We start from the raw sequence: 26,024 nt of genomic DNA on the forward strand, positions 1-26,024 counted from the left end.
TAGTCCAGAAGTGATATTCGTTGCTTCTCAAAATTCATGGGCCAGAGCTAATCACATGGCTTCGTCCAGCTACCAGGAGGCCAGGGCCTGCCATCCAGCCATGTGTTCAGAGGCAGAAAAGCAGAAACATTTGGTGAACAGCACTCGTGACTACCATAGGGAAGGCAGTGAGATGGTGGGAATCATGTGGTGTAAGCAGCAGTGGCAGGAAACAGGTTTGTATCACCTGGGGAGACCTCTCGACAGATGGCTAGAGTCTTGCCCCATGGAAAAGGATCAGAACTGCTCTGGGTGGCCTCGCAGCCCAGAGCTGGCACCAGTGAGTGGGAGGTCCAGGTAGAGATATGTAGAAAAAAAATATTTTTAAATTAAAATTTTGAACGGGTAACAGTTGCATGTTTCAAAAGCTTTAAAACATCTGAATTTACACAGTAAAAAGACCTTTCCAACCCTGTCCTTTTATCCACCCAATTACTGCTCCTACCCACAAAGGTAAGGTAACCACTTTTAAATTACTTATGGATCTTAGCAGAGTTCCTGTATGCCTATACAAGCAAATACAAATATATACTTTTATTTTCCCCATCTTTTTAATGAAAGTTTGTAATTTTTTTCACTTACATTATATCTTGGAGGTCTTTCCATTTCAATACATACATGTATGATCCTTTGAACGGCTACGTATTCTTCTACTCTGTGGCTGTTCCGCAGTTTATTTAACTGGTCTCTGTTGATGGACATTGGTTTGTTTCTATTCTTTTCATATTACAGGCAGTGCTACAGTGATTATTCACAAACATATGTTATTTTACTGAGGTGCAAGTATATCTGTAAGTTAAATTTCCAGATGTGGAATTGCTAGGTCAAAGGAAGTATGTATTGATAATTCTGACAATATTGCAAAATTGCCCTCTGTAAAGGTTATACCAATTGATATTCCCATGAGCAGCATATGAGGGTGTTTCTCCACAGCCTTATCAGCAGTGTGTTGTTAAACTTTAGAGTATTTACCACTGATAGGTGAAAAATGGCATCTCAGTAATGTTTCATTGTGCATTTATCTCCGGGAGATGCAAGAGGGAAGAGATATGGGAACATACGTATGTGTATAACTGATTCACTTTGTTATAAAGCAGAAACTAACACACCATTGTAAAGCAATTATACTCCAATAAAGATGTTAAAAAAAAAAGTTTATCATCCTTTTTTAAAATATTTATTTATTTTTTGGCTGTGTTGGGTCTTAGTTATGGCATGCCGAATCTTTCGTTGCAGCGCATGGGCTCTTCGTCGCGGCGTGCGGGCTTCTTTCTAGTTGTGGCGGGTGGGCTCCAGAGCGCGTGGGCTCTGTAGTTGTGGCGCGAGGGCTCCAGAGCACGTGGGCTCTGTAGTTGTGGCACGCAGGCTCTCTCGTTGCGGCACTCGGCCTTTCTAGTTGTGACGCACAGGCTCAGTTGCCCCGCAGCATGTGGGATCCTAGTTCCCTGACCAGGGATTGAACCCGCGTTCCCTGCATTGGCAGCGCGGAGTCATAACCACTGGACCGCCGGGGAAGTCCCTTGATATCTTTCTATATATTTAAGAGGTATTTGTATTTCCTTGCCTGTGAATTGTTCTGCTTCTTTTCTGTTTTGAAAAGGCTTTTATCTTCCCAAGGACAGGCTCACCAAATGAAGACAGATGAAGGTCATCCTCTGGAAAGCAGAGTAGAGTAGGAGGAACAGAAGTTATTATTGTTATTTCATCTTACTTAGACATTTCCTTTATACCCAAGAGAAAGACAGTGTAGGTTTAGGGCTTTGAAGTTGATATTATCTCATGTGGAGCCTCCTGCTACCTCTCCTCCTTCTCTTCCTTATCTTATCCTTACCCCTCTACTCCCTGAAGCCTCCTTTTGAAGTACCCATGTCCTAACCCATCACAGCCTCCAAAAAAACCTACATTCATTTTCTTCTTTGCTTCCTTTGATCCCTTCATGGAACTTACAAACTTAGGCTTTTGCAAGGGTCACTAAATACATTTCTACAGGAGTGAGCAATGAGGAAAGCAAGACACCAGATGTGGGACAAAAGGGAGTAGTGGAGACTGTGGCAAACCAGAGCCAAGAGACCCTGTATAGAGTGCAGCTGCAGCCCAGCCTCGGCTGATTGTTGCTGTATCGAGTAGCTTTTGCTATATAACAAACCAACCCAAATATAGTGGTTTAAAGTATAAATCATCCCCAAAATATGTTTAAAGCAAACATTTATTTAGGTCACACTTATGCATGTTAGTGGTTTAGCTGGGCTCAGTAAATGATTCTTCTAGTCCTGGCTGAACACCCTCATGTGTCTGTGATCAACTGCGGGTCAGCTTTGCTGATGTTGGCTGGGCTCTCTTATGTATCTGGGACATACAAGCGGACTCAGCTCTGCCTTTTGAGATCTCGGCTTGGAATTGGCATGCTGTGCCAGACTCAAGGGGTGGAGAAGTATTCCCCACTTCTTGATGGGAGAACCTTCAAAGTCATATTCAAAGGGTGTAGATACAGAGAATGAAATAATTGCAGTCATTTTTTATAAACCATCTCCCTCAGTTGCCATGTAGAAATGTGATTCCACTGTGCCCAGATCCTCTGATCTTTCAAGAGAAACCAGAAACTTTGATGTAAGTCTCCCAAGTGTTAAATATTGGCATCTAGTTCAGACATGTTAGAAACACTATGTGGGGGGCCCTAGTTGGCACAGAGGCTGCTGTTTGTCATGTCTTCTGCACTCAGGTCTTTTTCAGCCAGGCAAGTCCAGGCTTTTCTCATGGGCTTTGACGCCAAGCTGCCTGGCAGCGGATCGGGCTCTGCCCCTTATTATACCTTGGCAGAGCCATTTCGTGTCTCAGAACCTTGTTTCCCTACATGTGGAGTGGGAGTAATAACAACAGCTCATGGGGACATAGACTCACTGCATGCAAGTAACACGCAAAAATTCCCAGCTATTGTGGTTACCTTGGCTAGGCAAGGATTATGCTTCACTGAGACCACACTGTGGTGCTCAGCTCCGTTGGTCCCAATGCCCCCTTTTTATAACAAGCATTAAATAAATTTATTGTCCTGAGTTATATTCTGAAAAAAAAAAATTCTCCTGCCTATAGACATAACTGAAAAAAATCAATATAATGGCTTAACTATAATTAAAGGAGAAATAAAAGGAAAATAATTTCTAATAAAGTAATATGTATTTCAGTGTGCAAATGCTTGGGTAACACTACACTAGAAAATATTATGAAGCAATCAGATGCTTGTACCTACTTATAATAAATAAGCTTGGATTTAAGCAAAGAAGAGTCAGAAGCCATTGTGTACGAGAAGTACAGAAAAAGAAAAGAGCAGAGAATGTGTGTACCCTGCAATAACAGTGAGCAATGATAACAAACTTGACTTCCTTGTGTATGATAAGAGAAAGAAGGAAATAACATAACTGAAGTAGGGATAACATTACATACTGGGAGGCAGAAGAAATGAGGAAGGATTATGTTCCTGCAAATGACCTTGGTCTTATTTACAAAAGGTGTGTCATGGTAATTCCCAGTGTAAAGATATGTGACAGGATGGAGTCCAAGTGTCACAAAAATATGTCAGTTCTTGAAGTCGCAGTCCATTTCAAGGCATTCATTCAGTCTCTGAATGTTGAAGAGGGGCACATGAAACGTAGAACCATTCTCCATAATGCAGGACTGTCCTAGCAGGATATCCTGCATCCCTGGGTCCCTGCCCACTAAATGCCTGCAGCACCCCAGAGCCTACAGGTTTCAAAAATGCCCTCAACGAAATGCTAGGGTCTAATGTTGCAGCAGGAATGACATTCTTTCTGTCATCCAAATTTTATTCTGTAGATTTACAGGCAGACAGAAAATAGACTTCCCATGGGAAAGTGTAGACATTGGATGGATGGATGGATGGATAGATAGATAGATAGATAGATAGATAGATAGATAGATAGATAGATAGAAAGAATGAACTTTTAAGGGGCTCCTGCTATACATGCTGCTCTAGAACTTTTGATCCCTTCCCTCTTGAAACAATAATCCTGCCTTTCTTGTGCTGATGATCATGGAACTCTTTCTGGAGTTTGGCCGACTAGAATCACACCAGCCATAAATGGTTCTTTCTCATCCAGGTAGGATAGATGGTACCATCTAATTAGATCTTTGTGATTCTAAAATATATGCCGCCTCCCACTTTTTATTTGGATGAGTGAGTGGGTGGGGTGTCTAGTTTATCCTGTCTCTCTTCCCACCCCCCCCCCCGCCCCACTTTGTTTTTGGCCTCACCGTGTGGCATGCGGAACTTTCCTGACCAGGGATCGAACCCTCGCCCCCTGCAGTGGAAGCGTGGAGTCTTTGCGCGGCTTGTGGGAATCTCAGTTCCCTGACCAGGGATTGAACCTGGGCTATGGCAGTGAAAGCCCAGAATCCTAACCACTAGGCCACCAGGGAACTCCCAGTTTATCCTGTCTTTTAAGGCAGCGCTTCCCACCTGGGGGCCAAGGGAATCAAGGCTTGCCCTTGCAGTCGGCAGGAAGCTCTGCCTTAGGGAGACCATTCTAGTGGCATAGCTTTCAGGGGGGAGGAGGCTGCTTACAGAGGTGGATCAGTCCAGCACAAAGCACCTGCAGTTCCACAACAACTGAGGCAGAGTGTTTGGAAAAGGCAAATGACGTGTTTTCCTTTATTGGCATTTTTAATTTGTTTTAAATTTAAAAGTAACGTGGTTATTGAAAAAAGAAATTTCAAACAATACACAGGTATATAAAGTAAAAAGTCCATTCCCCTTTGGTTTCCCGTTTCCCCATCCCTCCCCCTAGTAAACATTTTCCATCCGAACTTTATTCTGTATATTTACAGACAGACAGACAGGAAATAAACTTTCCATGGGAACATCTAGATGTTGGATGGATGGAGAGATGGATGGATAGATAGATAGATAGGATGAGTGAATGAATGAATGAATTTTTTAAGGGGCTCCTACTCTACATGCTTTTCTAGAACTTCCTTTTTCACCTAATCATGGCCATGAATAAATATCTTTTCAGGACAATATGAATTGCTCTACCATGTTCTTTTTAATGACTGCATAGAGTTCCTTCCCAGGGCAGCTCATAGTCTGTGGTTTATTTAACCATTCCCTATTGATGGATATTTGGATTGTTTCTGAAATTTTACTGTCATAAATAGAGTTGCTGAATAACTTCTACCTTTATCCATGCTCACTTGAGTTGATTTTTTTTTTTTTTTTGGCTGTATTGGGTCTTTGTTGCTGTGCGTGGGCTTTCTCTAGTTGCGGCTAGCGGGGGCTGCTCTTCCTTGCGGTGCGCGGGCTACTCAGTGCGGTGGCTTCTCTTGTTGCGGAGCATGGGCTCTAGGTGCACGGACGTCAGTAGTTGTGGTGTGAGGGCTCAGTAGTTGTGGCTCGCGGGCTCTAGAGCACAGGCTCAGCATTTGTGGCGCACAGGCGTAGTTGCTCCATGGCATGTGGGATCTTCCCAGACCAGGGCTCGAACCCGTGTCCCCTCCATTGGCAGGCAGATTCTTAACCACTGTGCCACCAGGGAAGTCCTTGAGTTGATATTTCTGGGTAGATTTCTATAGTAGGATTGAGGGAATAAAAGGTTTGTACATTTCACAAATTGCCAAACTGCTCTCTAAAGAGATCCCACCAGAGACTCCCCTGGTGGCGCAGTGGTTAAGAATCCACCTGCCAATGCAGGGGACATGGGTTCGAGCCCTGGTCTGGGAAGATCCCACGTGCTGCAGAGCAACTAAGTCCGTGCGCCGTAACTACTGAGCCTGCACCCTAGAGCCTGCGTGCCTAGAGCCTGTGCTCCACAACAAGAGAAGCCACCGCAATGAGAAGCCTGTGCACCGCAGCAAAGAGTAACCCCCGCTCGCTGCAACTAGAGAAAGCCCGTGTGCAGCAACGAAGACCCAATGCAGCCAAAAATGAATAAATAAATAAAATATAAAAATAAAATAAAATAAAAAGATCCCACCAACTGATACTCCCGCCAAGAGAATGTAAGAGGGCTGGTTTCCCCATACTCACCCAACTCTGGGTGAGCCTTTCAATTTTTGTTGCCTATCTGAAAGGCTGCATAAAGAGTTTTCTCCAACTTACCTTAGAAAGGCTGTAAATTAAGAGGCAGCTATAATTCTGTAGTTACTCCTTGATGGTTGTGGAGAAGAGATGTAATCATCTCTTTGAAGACCCCCCTCCCCTCTGTCACCTCTGATTTGTAAAGTGACAGTTGTCCCTTTCCCATGGAAAGTAAGCCCAGAGGACAGAGTTTTTCAATATCTGGCGACTGTTTCCACCTCTCCTGCCCACAGTCAGCCAAGCACTAGGCAACCCTTGGTGAGAGCAGATGGTCAGCATAGGCATGTCCTGAAAAGGTAATCCCACCCCTGCATCCCAACCCCCTGCAACTAATGGAGGGGCCCCCACCTGCTCTGTCTGTTCCTAGCCTCATGGCTGATCTTTCTTGGACATTTGATCTGGAGATTTTTCCATAGGAAGAAGAGCAAGAGGCAAGGGTACCGTGGAGAGGAGGCCAGATAATAATCATGAGAAACATTTGTGAGTCTTCGTGGAGGAGGCATGCTTAGACATTGTGGTTTGAAACCCTTGTGGGTGTCTCAGAAGGTGGGTCTGAGGGCTACTGGTCATGATCAAGGAAAGACTGTTGGAGCCTTGTCCCAGATGCCGTTGACTTGGGCACTCTTTCTGCAACTTCCAGACATCATCAGGAAGGGGACTAGAAATAATCATCTATGCATCAGATGGTGCATCTGGAAGGGACCTTGACACTATCAGTTCCTGTGTTTTGTTTTATATTTTACTTTTTTAAATGAAAAATTTCAAACCTATAGAAAAATAGAATAATGTAATGAACACCCACACACCCACCACCTGAAATTAACAAGTATTAATGTCTGCTGTTTGCTGTATCTAATTTTATGCTATATACTTTACAGGAAATTACAGATAATTATGACTTTTTACCCTTAAATACATCTCTAAACATTAAGTTCCTATGATTTCAATTTTAAAAAACTTCTTTTGGAGGGTGGGCCATGCTGCACAGCTTGCGGGATCTTAGTTCGCCGACCAGGGATCAAATCTGGGTGGGCCCACGGCAGTGGACTGCCAGGGAATTCCCAAGTTCCTGTGATTTTAAAAGCTGTTCTTTTTTAAAGCAGCAAAACCATTTTATTAAATGAAATATTCTGTGCATGTCCAACAGACGGAGTTGTGCTTGGGACATATCCAAGTGGAGATTTCAAGTAGGCAGTTGACCGTGTGTGTCTGGAGCTCTGGACAGAAGTAGGAAGTGGAGATACGGGTTTGGGATGTCTTTAAAGCCATAGGACTAAATGAGGTCAGTAAGAGAGTGAGTGGAGTGAGAAGGAGGAGAGGAGGCCCCGGGCACTCCAGCATTGGAGAGAAGTCAGCAGAGGAGGCCAAGAGAGTGGCCTGTGGAGTGAGAGAAGCAGGACGAAGAGTGTCTCTGGGGCCAAAAGAAGAAAGTGTTTCGAGAAAGAGGGAGTGGTCAGCTGTGCCTGCTGTTGAGAGACTGAGTAAGCTGAGGGCAGAGAACTGACCATTAAATTTAGTACAGATGGGGAACCAAGGCCCAGAAAAGGGTAAAGTGAGAACTAGAAGCACCCATCTAACATATAGACCTCACAGATTACAGATGAGGAAACTGAGGACCACAGAAGGAGGGTGGCTTGCCTGAGATCACACAGTGAGTTAAATGGCAGAGCTGGGACTAGAGCCCAGGCCCCTTGGTGCCCCCAAGGGTGGACTTGACCTACCTAACACCAGCCTTCTCCCTCAGGCCTCAAGCTGGACCCTCAGGCCTCAGTTTCTTGCTGGTAATTCCTTTGCAGAGGATTACCAAATACCCATTGCTGCTGCAGAAAATTCTGGAGAACACACTCCCTGATGCCAGTGCCTACCCTGTCCTTCAGAGGGCTACCTCTGCCCTCCAGGACGTGGTCACCAACATCAATGAGTACAAGAGGCGCAAAGAAGTGGGTAAGGACTTGGGGCATTTAGGCGATACATGAGTGAGAATGCTTCTAGTTACAAAAAACTCATCTCAAACTGGCTTCACCAGTAAAGGGAATATAGTAGCTCATGTAACCCACAAGTCCAGAAGTAATGTGGGGTTTAAGTAGGGTTTGATCAGGGTGCTGGCCTCATTTCCCTGTAATTCTCTTGTCTCTGGCCTTTACTATGTGTCACCTTCCTCTTCAGGCTGGCCTCCCTCATAATAGTAAAGGGCTATTGCTGTCCTAAGACTCACACCTGCGCACCACGCCCTCCAGGATAAGATGGGCCCTTTCTCCCCTTAGCTGTAAAAACTAAATTGGAGCTTCACTCTGATAGGACTCATTTGAGTCATATGCTCACCCTGAACCAGTTGCCATGGTTAGGGGAATACCATGAACTGATTGGCTTCAGCCTGGGTTATGTGCCCTTCTTTGAACCTATCACTGTGGCAGGGGATGGGGGGATTGTGTGAATTGGCTTATAACAGTCAGCACCCACCCCTTGAACTAAAGTGGAATCAATCTTATCCAAACCACATGTCTGCTATACTAAGCAGAAATGAATACTGGGGAGGCAAAGAGCTGTGTATTTATCAGGGGTGAGGGTAAGAGGAGAAAGTGGGGAGGTTGCTGCCTCTGAAGCTGTTAAAACAGAAAGGTCTGGAAAGTGAAACAGTGTCCCAAGTAGATGAAAAACTCAATTGCAACTCAGACTGTATAGTAATGATAATTTAGCTAATGTTTACTAAAGGCTAACTATGGCATGTTTTTTTCACTCATTATCTTGTTTGATCCTTACGATAGCCCTGAGGTTGGCAATGTTAGCCCCATTTCACAGTTGGGTAAAATGAGAGCTTAAGTCATTTGCTCCAGACCTATCATCTTATGTGATCTCCTAGCAATCCTGTGAGGTGGCTATCCTCATTTACAGATGAGGAAACTGGGGCCTAAGAAGTCAAACAGGCAGGAAGCTCTTCAGTCAGGGTGCTCACATCAGAGTGAGGGCTCTGAGCCCTGTGCTTTTCCTCCGAGATTCACCATTCTAATGGGTGTGACTCTGACATTTGAGAAGAGGGCCCAAGAGGTGCCTTGCCAGCTATGTCAGGGGCTCTTGCTTTCCCGGGTCAGCTCTGGTTCCTGTGCCCTCCTTCTCCCCTGTTGGTGCAGCCTCCAAGTACACCAAGGTGGAGCAGCTGAGCCTCTGGGAGCGACTGGCCCGCATCAATACGCACACCCTTTCCAAGAAGACCACCCGGCTGAGCCAGCTGCTGAAGCAGGAGGCGGGGCTCGTACCCAAGGTGAGCACGGGCGGGAGGAAGGGTGGTATCCCAGCCATCCCAAGGGACAAGACTGTGCAGTGTGGGATCTTAGACTCCTTTCGGAGATGAGGAAACTGAGGCTGAGGGAGTGAACGTCCAGCATGCGTAGCCAGGACGAGGCAGAGTAGGCATCCGCACTTGATTCTGGAGAGCCAGGGTGGGGCTTTCTCCTCTGCATCTTGTGCTGCTCTTTCTCTGGGGTCTCTTGATACAGATAGGAGATGTCTGGGTCTGGGCAAGGAACCAGCGTTGAACAGGTACTAGTAGCAGCTCAGGTTGATTGAGTACTTACTCTGAACCAGGCATTAATGGATCCACACGATGAAGTAAGTTCATACTATTCCCATATTGCAGAGGAGGAAACAGGCTCAAAGAGAGTAAAACACTTGCCTAAGTTCACACAACCAGGAAGCAAGTGAACCAGGACTCATAAGCTCTTGTGTCTGATTCCATGGTCTGAATACAGAACCACCAAGCTGCACTTACTGCCTCTAACCGTCCCACTCAGTTTTGGGGCTGGAGGAACTGGCTCTGATGGGTGGGTCTGTGGAAAGGTGGTCCCTAGTAGGGACTTCGGAAAGGGGTGTACACCGGCCCCATGTGGATGTTCTCGGCCCTCATAAGCATAACTTTGCTCTCAGACAGAAGACAAGGAATTTGATGACTTAGAAGAGAGCTTCCACTGGGTGTCGCTGTGTGTGACGGAGCTGAAGAACAATGTGGCTGCTTACCTGGGTAATTTGGAGGTGAGGATCCTGTGGTTAATGATGGGTGGGGTGGGGCAGGAGTCATGCAGGGCCCATTGAACAAGCTGACAAAGACACCAGCTTCAGGAACCAAATGGAAGAGGTCATACAGTTGCTGGCTGGAGGCCAGAAGAGGGGCCGTTCGCAAGCACTCCTCAGCCCACAGGTCATCTGACTGGGGCAGCTTTTGAGTTCATTGAGTTCTCGGGGGGGCCGTGTTCCCACTGGGTAGGGTCAGAATTCACTGGAATCAGAGCCATCTGGAGGGATCCTGCCAGACCAGCACCCAGAGCAGGGGTGACAAACACAGGTGCTCAAAGGGACCGGGCAGGTGATGTTGTTGACTGAAGTGTTCAGGTGTATGAGGCCTATTGTCTATTTATGAGACTTTTTTGGTAGAGTTCAGTATGTAGTAATAGTTGGAGTGTGAATGACCAAATAAATGAGTGAATGGATAAAATGAAAGGGGTGAGGTATTCCTTGGCTCACAGGAGTTGTTACTGTGCGGGAATGTGGACCCTGTGCTGCCAGTTCTTCTGATTTTAAGGAAGAAGAAAACTGGAAAGTCAGACCTTCAGGTGAAATCTCACGATGTGTTCACGTGAGCAGCTAATTAAATAAGAACTTAAATGTTATGTGGGCCCAAGAAAATATATTTCTGCAAACCACATTCAGCCCACAGGGACACCAGTTTGCATTCCCATCCAGCACATCACTTTCCTTGCACCAAAATTCCCCCTTCATTCTTGTCATGGATGCTGACTCATTCCATCCACTCTGTCCCTTTTGCATGGTTTTGTTCTCAATCACGTCCATTTGCACAAACCAGCTCAGTCAGACAATAACAGGCTCTTTGGATAATAGGATTTGGGGTGGCATTATTGGAAGTATGTAGAAGGAGGGAGGTCGTAGTTCTACGCTCCTCACTGTGGGGCACATCCCCTGCTTGTTCCTGCTCCATCTTGGGCCCCCCAGAGGAAAGATCTGGACAGCACAGTGAGGCAGAAGAGGAAGGCCCTCAGAGAAAGAATGGAGGGGCCCTGAAAGAGAGAAACCAGAGGCCCATGAGAGACACATCTGGCTTTGCAGAGTAGAACAGATATTTGGAAGCATTAAGGCTGTATTTCCGTAAATGCAGGACTTAAACGACGGATACAGTGTTGACGTGGAATCCCATAGCGAGAAAATGACTCTCTCTTTTAATCCTCAGAGTCCAGGAAAAGCCTCTTTTTCTGACATGTCTTAAATAAACAGGTAGAACAAGTCTCCGGCTGGAAGCCTTCAACAGGCCATCACGCCCAGACAGAACTTAATAGCATTGTTTTTATAGCAGTTATTCTTACATGCTTATTTATGGCAATTATTATTGGCTTTCCCTTTATGGGAGTATCATAAGGTGGTTTTTTTTTTTGTCCGTGCCATGCGGCTTGCAGGATCTTAGTTTCCCAACCAGGGGTTGAACCCAGGCCCTCGGCAGTGAAAGCACGAAGTCCTAACCACTGAACCACCAGGGAATTCCCTATAAGGTGGTTTTTTTTAATGCATTGATTTAAATAGGGATGCTAGGTTGATTTAAGGGAAAAAAATATATATTTTTTAAATTAATTAATTAATTTATTTTTGGCTGTGTTGAGTCTTCGTTGCTGCACACGGGCTTTCTCTAGTTGTGGCGAGTGGGGACTACTCTTCGTTGCGGTGCGTGGGCGTCTCATTGCGGTGGCTTCTCTTGTTGTTGAGCACGGGCTCTAGGTGCGTGGGCTTCGGTAGTTGTGGCTCTCAGGCTCTAGAACGCAGGCTCAGTAGTTGTGCCGCATGGGCTTAGTTGCTCTGCGGTATGTGGGATCTTCCTGGACCAGGGCTCGAACCCGTGTCCCCTGCATTGGCGGCGGATTCTTAACCACTGTGCCATCAGGGAAGCCCGGAAAAAAATTTTTTTTGAATTTTATTTTATTTTTTTATACAGCAGGTTCTTATTAATCTATTTTATACATATTAGTATATACATGTCAATCCCAATCTCCCAATTCATCACACCACCACCCCCACCACTTTCCCCCCTTGGTGTCTATATGTTTGTTCTCTACATCTGTGTCTCTATTTCTGCCCTGCAAACCTGTTCATCTGTACCATTTTTCTAGGTTCCACATATATGTGTTAATATATGATATTTGTTTTTCTCTTTCTGACTTACTTCCTTTTGTATGACAGTCTCTAGATCCATCCACATCTCTACAAATGACCCAATTTCGTTTAAGGAAAAATATTAATAGAACTCAAGGAACATGGACATGGCAAAAAAAATCACAAAGGAGATATGCAAATGTGTGAAGTTGAGGCAGCACTGAATAGGCAGAAAGATGTTGGCTCAGTCTAAGGAGGAACTTTCTAATCACCCAAGTTGTGCAAGGATAGAATAGGCTGTGTGCAGACACAGGGAGGGTGTGCAGACAGCCTGGGCAACCTCTTCTGGTCTGTGGTGGAGGGGGATTCAGGTGTGAGATGGCGACGACAGGCCATGATTGGCTCTCTCATTTGACCCCATCTAGGCTTTCCTCCGCTTCCGGCCCCAGGAATACGATCTGGACATCCCTGGGGGACCTGTGGTGCAGTACTGTTACCTGGCAAGAGACCTGCAGCTCCAGGCCTTCCCTGAGTTTGTGAGCAGAACTTCTCCTTTCTTTTTTTAGGCAGGTGGCAGAGCCTATAAGAATAATATTTAGAAGCCAGGCCTTTTCCACGATTGTCACATCCATAACAGTCCTGGATAGTCAGCAGGGCAGAGATTATTATTAGTGCATTTTCCTGATAAAAATAGCCCCAGCTAACGTTTACTGAGCCTTGTTATCTGCCAAGCACTGTGCTAAACTCTTTACGTTCTTTCCCTCATTTAATCCTCACGACACAGCTTACAGGGTAGATACTATTAATAGCTCCATTCTGCAGATGAGAGCTTGAGGCTCAGAGAGGGTGACCTCCCAGGTTATTCAGATGGTCAATGGCAAGCTAGAACCTGTGCCCCAAGGACTATGCTTTTGACCACCATTCCATACAAAATTTTTTCAACATCTGTGCACAGTAACCGTATTAAGAAGTGACGTATATATTGAATACTTATTCTGTGCTAGGCACTCTGCTAAGCTTGTTACATACATTGTCCCCATTTTTCAGATGGGCATATTGAGGCCCAGAAAGGTTAGATGTCATGCTAGAGGTCACAGCTGGTCGGTGAGGGTGGGACTGGAGCCCAGTCCTGCCCACATCCAAAGCCCCTTCCCCCTGTGCCCCGCCCTCTGCCACCTCCTTCCTTAACTCCCAAGTTCACATCTCCCCACAGAAACAGCGGCTGGAAGCCCTGGTGTGGCAGCCATTGTGCAGCCTGGCCAAAGCCTTGGCTGGCCCTCAGAATCTGATCAAGAAGCGTCTGGACAAACTACTGGACTTCGAGAGGGTGCAAGAGAAGCTGTTGGAGGTGGGCAGCATGACCTATGAAGAAGAGGCGTCCCGGCACACGTACGAGGCACTCAACTCCCTGCTAGTGGCTGAGCTCCCACAGTTTAAGCAGCTAGCCATGCGGTGGCTGGGCCAGATCCTGTGCACATTTGTGACCCTCCAGACGGACCTTGCAAAGCAAGTGCTGCAGAGGGCAGAGGGCAGCTTGGCCCAGGTAAGGCCTATGGGACTGGGGTGCCCCTGGGGAATAGCCAGGCAGGGCCTGGTCACCCCTTCAGCCAGCTGTTTGCAGGGGCTGGGCTGGGCCTTCCAACAGGTGCTTAGGAGGAGGTTGTGGGGACCTTCTGGATCTCTCTTATGCCTGTTCTCCCTCCATTAATAGAGTCAGACCATGAAAGCAAGGGTGAAACTGGGACTCCAGGCCACTCTCAGGCTCTGGGACTCAGAAGCACAGGAGGCTCTGCTGGGAAAATACAGGCCTTGGGGACATTCCCTGGAGTGTATTAGAAGTAGGTAACAGACGGGACTTCCCTGGTGGCGCAATTGTTAAGAATCTGCCTGCCAGTGCAGGGGACACAGGTTCAAGCCCTGGTCCGCGAGAATTCCCACATGCCACGGAGCAACTAAGCCCGTGTGCCACAACTACTGAGCCTGCGCTCTAGAGCCTGCGAGCCACAACTGCTGAGCCCGTGTGCCACAACTACTGAAGCCTGTGCGCTTGGAGCCTGTGCTCCACAACAAGAGAAGCCACCACAATGAGAAGCCTGCACACTGCAGCGAAGAGTAGCCCCCGCTCGCTGCAACTAGATAAAGCCCGCGCACAGCAACGGAGACCCAATGCAGCCAAAACAAAAAAAACAAAAAAAAAAGAAGTAGGTAACAGAGACTCGGTCCTTTCTACACAGTCAGGAGTAAATGTCTCAAGCTGTGTTCCTGCCACTGTTACTACTTCTAGCAGCTGCCTCCTTGTGAGCACTTACGGTGCATCTGTTTGGAACACTTCCCATATATTGTCTCACTTAATCCTCACAATAACCCTACAGAGTAGGTATTATTATTATTCTCGTTTCAAAAGGAAGCCAGGGCACAGAGGTTAAGCAGCTTGCCCAAGCCACACAGCTAATAGCTCAATTTGAATCCTGGCAGTTCAACTCCAGAGGCTGGGCTCTGAACCATAGCGCCCGACAGCCTATAAAAGGAGCTGTCTGCTGAAAGCATAAATAGGTCACAAAGAGGTTTAGACACATCTCCAAGTGCAAACTTTGATTTTAGAATTTTGAAGACTGGGTTGGTATAGGAAAGAACTCTTAAATCTCTCTCTGATATCAACATCAGAGCTTAATGGCCTGTGGATCTAAGCTCTGGAGAAATTTCGGTACTGCTTATACCGCGTGCTGTCTCCTGTGCTTCATGTGCCCCAGCTCAGCTTTCCCCATCCAATGTGTTGCATAAAAATTCCTCTAAAATTTTCCACCCACCCCCATCACTACCTTTCCAGCCCATAGTCCCACTCTGCATCTGCAGCCTCCACTTCCAGTGCACCACTTCTGAGTGTGACCACAGCCCCTTTACACAGACTCCTTCTTCAGCCTGGAATGTCCCTCCCCGTTGCCCCCATGCCTTTCGCAGTGCCTGGCCTATGGTGGGACCTGCCCAAATATATGACAAATGAATGAATCTCTCCATGAAGCTCTCAGAATCCCCCTCCTCCAGGTGGGAGAACCCACCTCCCCATCCTCTGTACTCTAGCAGCCCTTAGGATGTGCTTCTGCTAAGCACTTATCAGAGCCTGCCTCCTGCTGTTCTGATGGATGAAGCTGGTTCCCCTCATTGAGCTTTTCTTCTTTTTGGCCCTCACAGCATTTAGTACAGAGTTCTGTCTCAGACACTCTTTTTGAATTAAGCCTGAACCATCTGCAAAAAGAAGCATTTCTCTTTCCTGAAGGCAGAGGGTAAATTTGATTAGATGATCTTTTCATTCTTCTCTCACCCTCTAGTTTTCTGTCCAGGGTGGCCAGCCCCCCTTGTATTTAGACGGGGATGTGCAGGGCTGGGGAGTGTTCTAGGGTACAGTAATGGGGAAGTCAACTTCATAAGAGCAGAAAGAGGGCATTTCTTTTTGTCTTTTTCTTTCTTTTGGGGGGGTGGGGCTGCGCCGTGTAGCATGCGGGGTCTTAGTTCCCTGACCAGGGATCGAACCCGTGCCCCTGCATTGGGAGCATTGAGTCTTAAACTCTGGACCGCCAGGGAAGTCCCAGAAAGAGGACATTTCTTGATTGATCCTGTAATACAGAATGTTAGGGCCTGTCAATGATTGATGCCAGCTTCCTGTGTGTGTCCCATGGCCCATTCACCTGGACAGTCCTGTGGAGCCTGGGAAAGGCCCACATGGTAGAACCTCAATCTGTCTTCATCCTGGGGGTAGGGGAAAGGCTCTGAGCTAGAATGAAGCGTGGTGATTTTGGTGACCAGCAGAGAGGACATGTCTCTGTTAGCTGTGGGGCCCGGTCACTCCTAGGCTGTCTGATGAGAATGCAGGAGATGACCAACAGGGCCAAGGTCCCAGGATGCACCATCGTTCAGAACTCCTCAGGTTCCAAACCAGCTCAGGCATAAAGACCTGTATAACTGGGAGGCTGAGGAGGGGAATCAAGCCTCGGGCCCAGCTGCAGTCAGTGTCTCCCAGCTGCAGTCAGTGTCGTCGAGGCTCTGACTTTCACTCCATCTCCTGGCTGTTTCCCTCTCTGGGTTGGCTTTATTGTCAAGCAGGCCCTTTCTGCAAAGTTGGAGAGAGTGGCTCCCAACAACTCTAAGCATTTACCTTTACATCTCAGAATCTAAGAGTCATCCTCTCATTCTCAGCCTTCATGTACTAAATCTGATGGGAGTGGGAGTTTGGGATTGACATGTACACACTGCTATATTTAAAATAGATAACCAACAAGGACCTACTGTAAAAAAAAAAAAATTAAAAAGTAAAAAATAAATTTAAAAATTAAAAAAAAATCTGATGAGTGGTTTCCGATTGGCCTCGCTCTGCTCCATTGTCTATTCCCTGACCGATCACAGTGTTGAGGAAAAGGGATGCCGTGACGGCCAGTCCTGTGGCCAGGCACCAGAAGGGGCGATACCGCTGGACCCCCAAAGAGGGACGCTTTCTTAAAGGAAGGTGGGGCAGTAGCCAGGCCAAAACAACAGCTGACCAAGACATAAAGGGCCGTCCTAACACATCTGGGGCTGGAGTGTGGCTGTCAGGGTCTCCCTGTCCCCTCTCTCCCAAGGAGGGCTCTGATGACAGTGTCTGTCCCCACCCAGCTTCCCCACCACCACGTCTCTGATCCAGCCTTCAGGAAGCTGGTGGAGGACGCACTGGGCCAGACCGGTCATCAGCTTCACTCCTTTCAACAGAACTTTGAGAAAGTGCTGCCGCCTCCCACCACACAAGTAAGTGTCCCTCCTTCCCCTTCAAAGACTATCCAGTCCTCCACCTGCCAGTGGAGTGAGGTCAATCCCCTATTTCCTTTCCCTTTTCTTTTCCCAGTGTTCCTCCCCCTCTCCTTTCTCTGTGAGCTGGGGTTTGGGGTTGGGTGGGAATCACACACACACACACACACACACACACACACGCTCTTCATGGCCAGTAAGCATAAGAGCGCACACACACACACACACACACACACACACACACACACGCTCTTCATGGCCAGTAAGCATAAGAGCGCACACACACACACACACACACACACACGCTCTTCATGGCCAGTAAGCATAAGAGCAGGTCAGGAAGGGGAAAACGCAAACATTTTACTCTTAGGTGAAATTAGACATCATAACGGCTAACCTGAAACCTGGAACTTCTTCGTACCGTTTCCTCACCACCTTCTCATGGAACCTGCTTCAGATACCAGCATTCAGGATGAATAAAAAATTTGAATAAGAAGTCATTTAAATTTTCTTTTTGCTGTGGAATTTTTAATTGCAAAGGACAGTATCTCAGCTGCATTGTGGTTTACAAAACTTTGGCCAGCCAAAGTCTTTTTTTTTTTTTTTTTGGTAAAGCATTTTTCTCTAAAATATAACGAAAGGGTATCTTGCAGTCCACTTGAAGAATTCTTCAAGAATATATAAAATATTGTGTCGTTACTTTTACTACATTTGAAAAGTAACTGAAATAGCTGAAGGGAGCAGGGGCTCCCAGAGCATCATGAAACCTGGTTTGAGAAAACAAACTGTATTCAGTCACATGTGAGATGTGAAGTGAAGGGTCAGGAGACAGCTCCAAGATTCCCCGGAAGGGAGAAGGGGGCCCCAGAGACACGGGGGGCAGTAAAGGAGCCCAGCAGAGCTGGACAGATACAGGTGGCCTTTGCACCTGGCCAGAGCACAGAGGACATCAAAGACCGTCAGAGGTGTATGTGCACTTCAAGCGGGGCTGACTCCTCCTGGGGCCACAGCTGACCCCACTTCCTCGCCCACCCTGAGACGCCCCAGCAGAGCGCTCATCAGGGCTGCCGCACAGGCTCTGCAACTTGGGGAGAGGAAGGGTGCAGAAAATCAAGAAGAGAGCAGCCACTCAGATGAGTCATGGAAACTTCTATCTTTTTCTACTTAAGACAAAATAACACTTATTGGAAAAGCAATCCATGCTGATTGCAGAAAAAAAAAAAGAGAAGATACAGAAAAAATAAAAAACAAATGGGAACATCATAGTCCTGGTGTGTTGGTAGGAAGAGAAGAGACCCCCCGCCCAGCCCCACCCTCCCCACCTTCTCTCACCCACCCCTGCAACATGCACACACCCTCCTATAAATTCTTGACTTATTTGGCTACGGGTACAGAACCCAGAGGAGTGAGGTGGCCACCCAGGACAGGAGAGTCCCAGTGAGAACTTTACAGGCCTCCCCGGTCCCTCCAGGGAGCACTGCTGGTCTCTGCACAGGTAGGGGTAGAGACTTGAGAAAGAAGGCAAACGTTTGCTACCCCATACTCCTGTTAACACCATTCTGAAAAAGAGCTACCCTGTCTCTCCACTTCCATTTGAGGGCCTGTTTAGAAAACTGGAGTTCTCCTGGTTCTTGATCCTGATTCAGGAACCCATTGGAGGTAGGGGTAATGACAGAGTCCATGCCCAAATGTCCCTGAAGGGCACCTCTGCCTACCTGCCTACACCCAGCACCTCTCCACCTGGAAATAATCATATAGAATATGATGAATATATATCCATCCATATATATCTAGTGAGAGAGAATATATAATAAATCTATATCCAACATTTTAAATTTCTTCTTTGTTTTACAAAAAGGGGACAATCGCCTGAGTCCCTTCTTGTTGATACTTTTGCTGGAAGCAGTGAATGAAAAAACAAAGGCAGTGCCAGGAGATTTTTGGATGCCCTGAAAGTGCACTGAATCATTCTCTTCAACTAGATGGCAATTTCCATCAGGGAAAAACTGTTTCTACTATGCCATTCACAAGGCTTACCATGCCTTGTACATGGTAGGGGGCTCAATAAATACTTGTGGACTCAAAACGCATGGAATAAAAAACCATATTCTCTTTGTTCACACGTGTGTCTACGTGTGCTGGCCCTGTACTGGCTGTTTAAGATGCCAGGCGAGTAAGGCCTGGTGCCCACATGAAGCTCATAGTTTTGCTCATTGGGGTTAAAAGACGTGTGTAAGGCATTTTCCTGTGGGACAGCTTAGCTTGATGGTATGGGCAGAATTGAGGCCCCAGTCCTGGAGTTCTGTAATGGAGAGATTCAGAAACTGCCTTAGGAGTTTAGAAAACCCAAGAAGTTTAGACCAGAGAAGGATTTTAGAAGTTAAGTTAGAAGTTTCTTCTGAAATGCCTTTGGATACTAAGAGCGTGTGTTTCTCATCTGATCCAGCCATCTATTAGTGAGGAGACGGTTGCCCCGACCGGGATGGGCCGATGGGCAGCAGAGGTGGGCTTGGCCCAGGACTCCTAGCTGTCAGCACGTGGGCCAACATTGGCACCAGTTTTAACACTCCAGCTCCAACACCTGTGTCTGTCTCTGTCCTTTCTCACCCAGCCACTCCTTCCAGGGGCTGAACGCCAGGTGCAGGCGCTCCTGAGCAGGTATGGCCCAGGAAAGCTGTACCAGGTGACAAGCAACATCAGCGGGTCCGGGACTGTGGACCTGACTTTGCCTCGGGGCCACATCGTAGCCCTCCTTCAAGACAAGGACACCAAAGGCAACAGCAGCCGATGGCTGGTGGACACTGGAGGTACGTGGGACTTCATGGGCACTTCCCCGCCCTTTGGGAAAACTGTCCAACAGGAGCCAGTGGGGAGACATGGGCACTCTTGTGGGCAGGGGTCCAAATCCAGGATGGGAATGAACACAGGTGAACGTGGAGGGCGTGGGGTACAACCGGCTTAGTGTGGTGCATGAAATGCCAAAAAGAGAAATTCAGTCTTACATTGCAATATCTGCTATCAAGCACCTACTGTGTGCTGGGTGCTGTGTAAGGAAGACAAAGATCTGCCTTGGGGACCTCACAGATCATTTGTGTAGACAGAGTTGTGTGGAGAGAACTCAGCATCACCTTGAAGGATGGAGAAGGGATGGAGATACGCAGAGAAGGGATGTTTAGATCCTGACTGTGTGGACAGAAGTCTGACATCCAGAACAAGGGAGGTGTTATCCTGTTCCCTCTGCACTGGTCATGTCCCTGGATGTGCTGCTCAGATGTAGGGGCCCCAGGAGGGAGCAGGGCAGGAAGCAAGGAGCACCATGAACCCAGGAGGAGAAGGCCCAGCAGAGTGTCTTCCACAGAAGGGCACGTGACCCACAAGATGAGGGTTACACAGGATGATTGGGAGGGGATCTGCCGACAATTTTTTCCCCTTCAGACATTTTATTTTAATTCATTATTTTAATGTGTATTAGAAAAAATATAACTAGTATAGAAACCCATGATTTTATTCATTATTATATAGTACAACACTAAGTTTTAAAAAGTGAGTTTATTAAAAAAATTAAGAAGATGGTACAAATCTGGCAAGAATCATGAAAGGGTAAAATCCTAACTCAAGTTGAGAAACAGTTGAATGGGGATTAAAACCAGGCCCCTGGGGTCAAGAGGACCCGGTTTGGGCCCCAACTCTGCACTGTACTAACTGCATGATCCCGGAGGAGCTATGGAGCCTCTCTGAGCTCGGTTGGCTCAGCCATACAATGGAGATAACAATACGGACCTCGAGAGTTGATGGAAAGACTAGGTGATCAGATGCCGGTTCTGGCACCAAGCAAGCTCTCAGGAGGTGATGGCCATTCACAGTGACAGCAACCAGAGCACCACTGGAGTAGCTGTTACACGAGAAAGAACTGGGGGCACTTGGAGAAGAGAAAGGCAATTTCTGCCTCCTGGGAAAGGCAGTCCTGCAGTGAGGAAGTGGCCTTGCTTGGAAAGGAGACCAGTGGTGCCAGCACCAGGAAAATAGTTTTCATACCAGTCCGAGGAAGAACTTTTTATCTCTGCCAGAGCTGTTCCAAATGGAGTGGGCTGCCTCTGTGGGAAATGAGCTCCCTGTCACTGGGGTAAACAAGCAGAAGCTAGAAAGAGTGAGTGCAGGGTGCGAGGGGGCAGTTTGTGAGGTTCCGAGATAACCTTTTGAGGTCCATTTTAGTGTGAAGAAGCTGTATTGGAGATATTCACATCCATGAATGGTGGTGACTTCCTCTACCTCTGAAAGGGATGGGCAGTGTGATCCACAGCCAGATAACGTTCTGTGTGTCCTGCAGGACATCGAGGGTACGTGCCAGCTGGGAAACTGGAGCTGTACCACATGGTCCCCCGTGAGGAGGAGCTCAGAGGGCAGGCGAAGCCTCACAGGGACTCCGAACGTCAGACACCAGAGCCCACCTTGGCCCTGGTCCCTTCTGTCCCAGCAGTGACCCAGGTGAGCCTGGAAGAGGGGCGGGGGTTCACATCCCCATGGCCATCTGGAGTGGGGCTTTGATTTTCCTCCTGTCCAGAGGGGCTACCACCCTGTGAGGCCAGGGCCTTGGTCAGTGGCCACACCAGTGTCCTGGCCAGGGTGGGACCTGGAGAAAGGAGCCTCTCGTCCTTGCCACATCAAGAGCAGGGAGTTAATCCCTCACTCCCCATTAGCAGAGCACGTGGGATTATTTCGTTCATTCGTTTGTTCATGCATTTGTTCATTTATTCAGTATTCACCAGGCACTGTGCTAGATGAGAGATGCAGTGATGAGCAGAAGTCAACCTTGGCCCTTGCCTTCCTCAAATTTATAATCTGGGAGGTGGGGAAAACAGCGATTAATAAAATAATAATATAAATAATCATAGTTCTATTAGTGCTAAGTGCCAGAGCCTTAGGTGTGGGAGAGGTTCAGGGGAGGTCTTTCTGAGAAGAATCATGCTTTTGCTCAGATTTGAAGGGTGGTTAGGAAGTAATGGGATAAAGGGTTGTGGATGGGAAGAGCTTCCCAGAAAGCATGCCCAGCGAATGCAAAGGCCCATGGCCGGGGAGGACAGGGTGAGTGAGGAACTGAGTGGAGCCAGTGGGGCTGGGACGGTGAGGTGCTGGGGCGGTGAGCGCGGTGGGCTGGAGAGGTGGGCGGGGCTAGCCAGCAGGGCCTGTGGCCTTGGTGAGGGTGTCGGCTTTCTCTTAAAAGCCACGGGAAACTTGTACATGCATGTTTGTCGCAGCATTATTCATAACAGCCCCAAAGTGGAAACAACCCATGCCCATCAACTGATGAAGGAATAAACAAAATGTGGCGCATCCACGCAATCAAATATTGTTCAGCCAAAAGAAAGAATGAAGTGCCGACATATGCTACCACATGTAGCTCGGTCGAGAAGGCCATGCAATGTGTGATTCTCTATACGAAATGTCCTGGATAGACAATTGCATAGAGACAGAAAGTGGATCAGTGGGTGGCAGAGGCTGGGGGCAGGGGGAATGGGAAGTGACTGCTAAGTGGTCTAGGTCTCTTTTTGAGATGATGAAGATGTTCTGGAATTAGATCATGGTGATGGTGGCATAACCTTGGGAACATGTTAAAAACTACTTTATTGTACACTTTGAAAGGGTGAGTGTATGCATGTGAATTATATCTCAAAACAAAAGGCGTTGGGAAGGCTTTTCGGGGCAGAAGCTTAGTGGGGTCGCTGTGAGGGCTGATTGAGGTACTTAGCTGGCTGGCACATGTGAGCCTCAGTAAATGGAGGCTGCACTCACAGTTATAAAGGAGGAGCTTCACAGGTGATGGATGAACAACAGAAAGGACCCAGGCTGAGGAGTGGGAGCCCAGAGGCTTGTAGTGAATAGCCAGGGGATGCTGCAGGCCAGGGTGGCTGGGGGAGCCTGGAGTGGGCTGCAGGAGGGCTGCATAGAAGCCTGCGGAAGCTGTGATGTACAGCTGTGGCACATGCTGGGAAGGCTCTCAGGCCAGTGCCGGGAGCCTTAGCTAGAAGTGGTACACCAGGGCTGCCTCCTGCTGGACATACTCACCCATCAGCAAAGAACCCACAGGGATCCCACCAGAGAGCCTGGCCACCGAACTCAGTCCCAGTGCCCGCCAGTGTGGGTAGTGTCCCGGAACACCCACCCAGGGGCTCATGTGGTGAGCTCAGCCATCCATCTGCCCAGACACAGCAGCCGCTTCCTCTTTGGTCGTGGGGCTGCTCAGTGGGACTCACACGGGGTCATCCCAGTTTCCCCTTGCCCCTGATTGTTCCTGAGCCTTGGCACACAGTAGTAAAAGTCATGGTAAAAATAGCAAAAGCAGCCTGCATTTGTTGAGCCCTTACTATGTACCAGGCACAGGCATCCATTCATTAAATTCCCACAATTACCTGGAGGGAAGGATATCATTACTTCCATTTCACAGATGATGAGAATGAGGCCCAGGGAGGTGAAATATCAGCCTAACAAATGCCCTCTCCTCCATTTTTTTTTTTTTGCCTTTCAACAAAGCCACCTAACCTCCTTCCTGTCTCTGCTCCAAGCTGGGAAACTGGCCTGGGCAGATGACACCCTTTGATCTGAGGAGGGTGGTGGGGAAGGGCTGCTGAGTCCCCTGCTCAGTGAGATGGCAGCAGTGGACTGAGGGCACCCCTTCTGAGGTCGGACAGACCAGCTTCACTGCTCTGTGATTTTGAATAAGTTCCTTGACTTCTCTGAGTCTCAATTTCCTTATCTGAAAAATGGGGCAAACAGAATTATAGAATTGTGAAAATCAAAACCAGGCAAAGAGCCTGCCACATAGTAGCTATTAGCAGTGGGAGTAGCGGAAGTAGCCCATGTCTTTGGGCAAAGGATGTATTTGGGAGGCAATGACTGCTCAGCGACGGGGACTGAGTCGGGTGGGAGGGAAGAGGATAAACAGCTTCTCTAGGTCAGGTTTGTCTGTCCTCCCACCCTGACCATTTCTGTGTCGCTCCCCGTGTGTTTCAGGTGGTGGCAGTGTACCCCTTTGTGGCCAGAAGCAGCCATGAAGTGAGTCTGCAGGCAGGCCAGCAGGTGACTGTCCTGGAGGCCCAGGACAAGAAGGGGAACCCAGAATGGAGCCTTGTGGAAGTGAACGGACAGAGGGGCTATGTGCCTTCCAGCTTCCTGGCCAGGGCCCCAGGTCCAGCTCTATGGGGCTGGAGTCTGCCCTCTTAGGGTGCCCTCCTTGGAGCCCATGTTCCAAGAGGCTTAGAGGCTGTGACCCTGGGAGGGAAAAGAAGCAAAGAGAAGGTGGGGGTGGATGGGGAAATCAGCCCAGGGTGGGGTGAAGGGCACCCCGAAGGCAGCCAGAAGAGGTAGGTGGGCCTGGCGTGGGTGGACATGAAAGGCTCCAACCAGGATGGCTCATTATGTCTGCATGAAGAGGGTGTTCCAACCTGAGTCACAACACCTGGGATGGCAGGTCACAGCCGATTGGCTAGGACTTGCTTATGGCCTATCTTACCTGTGCCCCGTCCGGGCCTGCCCATGGGAGTGGGTCACCCAGGTGAGCATTACCTCTGCGCTGTGTGGTTGCAGGGAGGCACACTGGAGAGTCCAGAACCGCATGGCCTGGCAGTTCACTTCCTTCCTGTGGTATAAAGAGATACAACAGCCGACCAGTCAGCTTTTATTTCTCCACGCTGGGAGCTGAGTTATCTTGGGCAATGAACCCCTGGGAGCCCTCTCTAGCGGGGGAACGAGGGCTTGTCGGGGCAGTGGAGAGGTTCCCAGGAGACTTTTGGCTGGGCCAGGGAGTAGGTGTGAGCAAGTCACGATTCTGGAATGTGTTAAGGCAAATGCAGAGGCTGCTCCAGGGAAGAGGGGAGTTTTGAGGGTGTGTTAGGTGGGGTGTGTGAGGCTGTTAGCAGCAGTTGTACACTGCTGCTGTGTTCTCTGGATTAGGAGACAGAGGGGTATGCAAATCATAGAGGAAACTCTGTGAAGCAGGTAACTAAAGGCCTGGTGGGTGGGTAATGACTTGGTTTCTGTTTCTGGAAGAAGGGGAGCCAGTGGAACCCCCAGTGGTTTCAGGAGGCTGCTGAGGGCTTGGAGGCAACAGTGGAGGTGATGTCAGTTGGCTGTGGCCCCTCAGACATAGGACACAACCTCAGTTTTCCCATCTATAAAGACCTAACTCATAGGCTGTGGTGAGAATGACATGATGCTAAGGATGTGGAAGCTCCTTGCAAGCCGTGAAGTGTGATATAAATGTAAATTGCAGGATGTCTAGGAAGTGGTCTCAGGATGGCCCCAGCTATCGGCTGGCCGCTTCCCATGCCCATGGCCATGACGGACATTATTAATCACTGTGGCATCCTTTCCCATAAACCCAGGATCCCTCCCAACACTGCAATCTAGGTAGCCAAACTCTTGAACTTGGTGAGATCAAACTTATTGTCATCCCTTTCTAGAACTTAGAAATTGGAGCCCCTCAAAACAGTTCCTGTTCAAGGAAGACTGACCGCTGGGGCGAATTTGGGTGCAGCCGCTATTGGATCATCATCTCTAGGTTGTAACTTGGGGCTCACATAAATTGCAAGATTCACAGGAGAGGGAAAAGTGATCCACTGTAACTTTTAAAACAAATTACAGATCATTTAAAAATATATTACAGAGAGGGGAGAGTCAAGATGGTGTACTAGGAGGATGCGGAATTCGCGTCTCCTCACAAGTAGGGCACCTACTGGGCACCAATGGGCGACCATGGACACCTAAGGGGACGGGAGGAACCTACAGTGACCGGGTAGGACGTGGGGCATGGAGGGAGTGAAGGGGGAGGAGAAGTGGAGGCAGGAGGGGACTGGCGCCCCTGAGGGGCGGCTAGGGGAGGGGAAGGGATCCCATGCCCAAAGAGGGAAATTGGGGAACCACTGGGAGGGCAGGGGATCAAAAGGGAGCGTGGCCAGGTTTCCCCTACCCACTTAGGCCCCCA

At 48.2% G+C, this 26,024-nt stretch overlaps 1 protein-coding gene across 5 annotated transcripts in view; it reads left to right on the plus strand.

The window, feature by feature from the left end:
* The window catches only part of ARHGEF37 (Rho guanine nucleotide exchange factor 37), a 74,093-nt gene extending 48,274 nt beyond the window's left edge, over positions 1–25,819 (plus strand). For 4 of the 5 annotated variants that reach the window (XM_068536169.1, XM_068536173.1, XM_068536171.1 and 1 more), the window contains 9 exons: positions 7,872–8,071; positions 9,217–9,386; positions 10,049–10,153; positions 12,700–12,810; positions 13,488–13,817; positions 16,919–17,047; positions 19,659–19,854; positions 21,375–21,532; positions 24,056–25,819. In XM_068536169.1, coding sequence (XP_068392270.1) covers positions 7,872–8,071; positions 9,217–9,386; positions 10,049–10,153; positions 12,700–12,810; positions 13,488–13,817; positions 16,919–17,047; positions 19,659–19,854; positions 21,375–21,532; positions 24,056–24,265 — 1,609 coding nt within the window. In that variant the 3' untranslated portion in view covers positions 24,266–25,819. The remainder of the gene's footprint in view (positions 1–7,871; positions 8,072–9,216; positions 9,387–10,048; positions 10,154–12,699; positions 12,811–13,487; positions 13,818–16,918; positions 17,048–19,658; positions 19,855–21,374; positions 21,533–24,055) is intronic. The other variant, XM_068536172.1, reaches the window with a different exon arrangement.
* The last annotated feature ends 205 nt before the right edge of the window (positions 25,820–26,024 follow it).

Source organism: Eschrichtius robustus, chromosome 2 (genome assembly GCF_028021215.1).
Source record: "Eschrichtius robustus isolate mEscRob2 chromosome 2, mEscRob2.pri, whole genome shotgun sequence".
Classification (NCBI taxonomy): Eukaryota; Metazoa; Chordata; class Mammalia; order Artiodactyla; family Eschrichtiidae; genus Eschrichtius; species Eschrichtius robustus.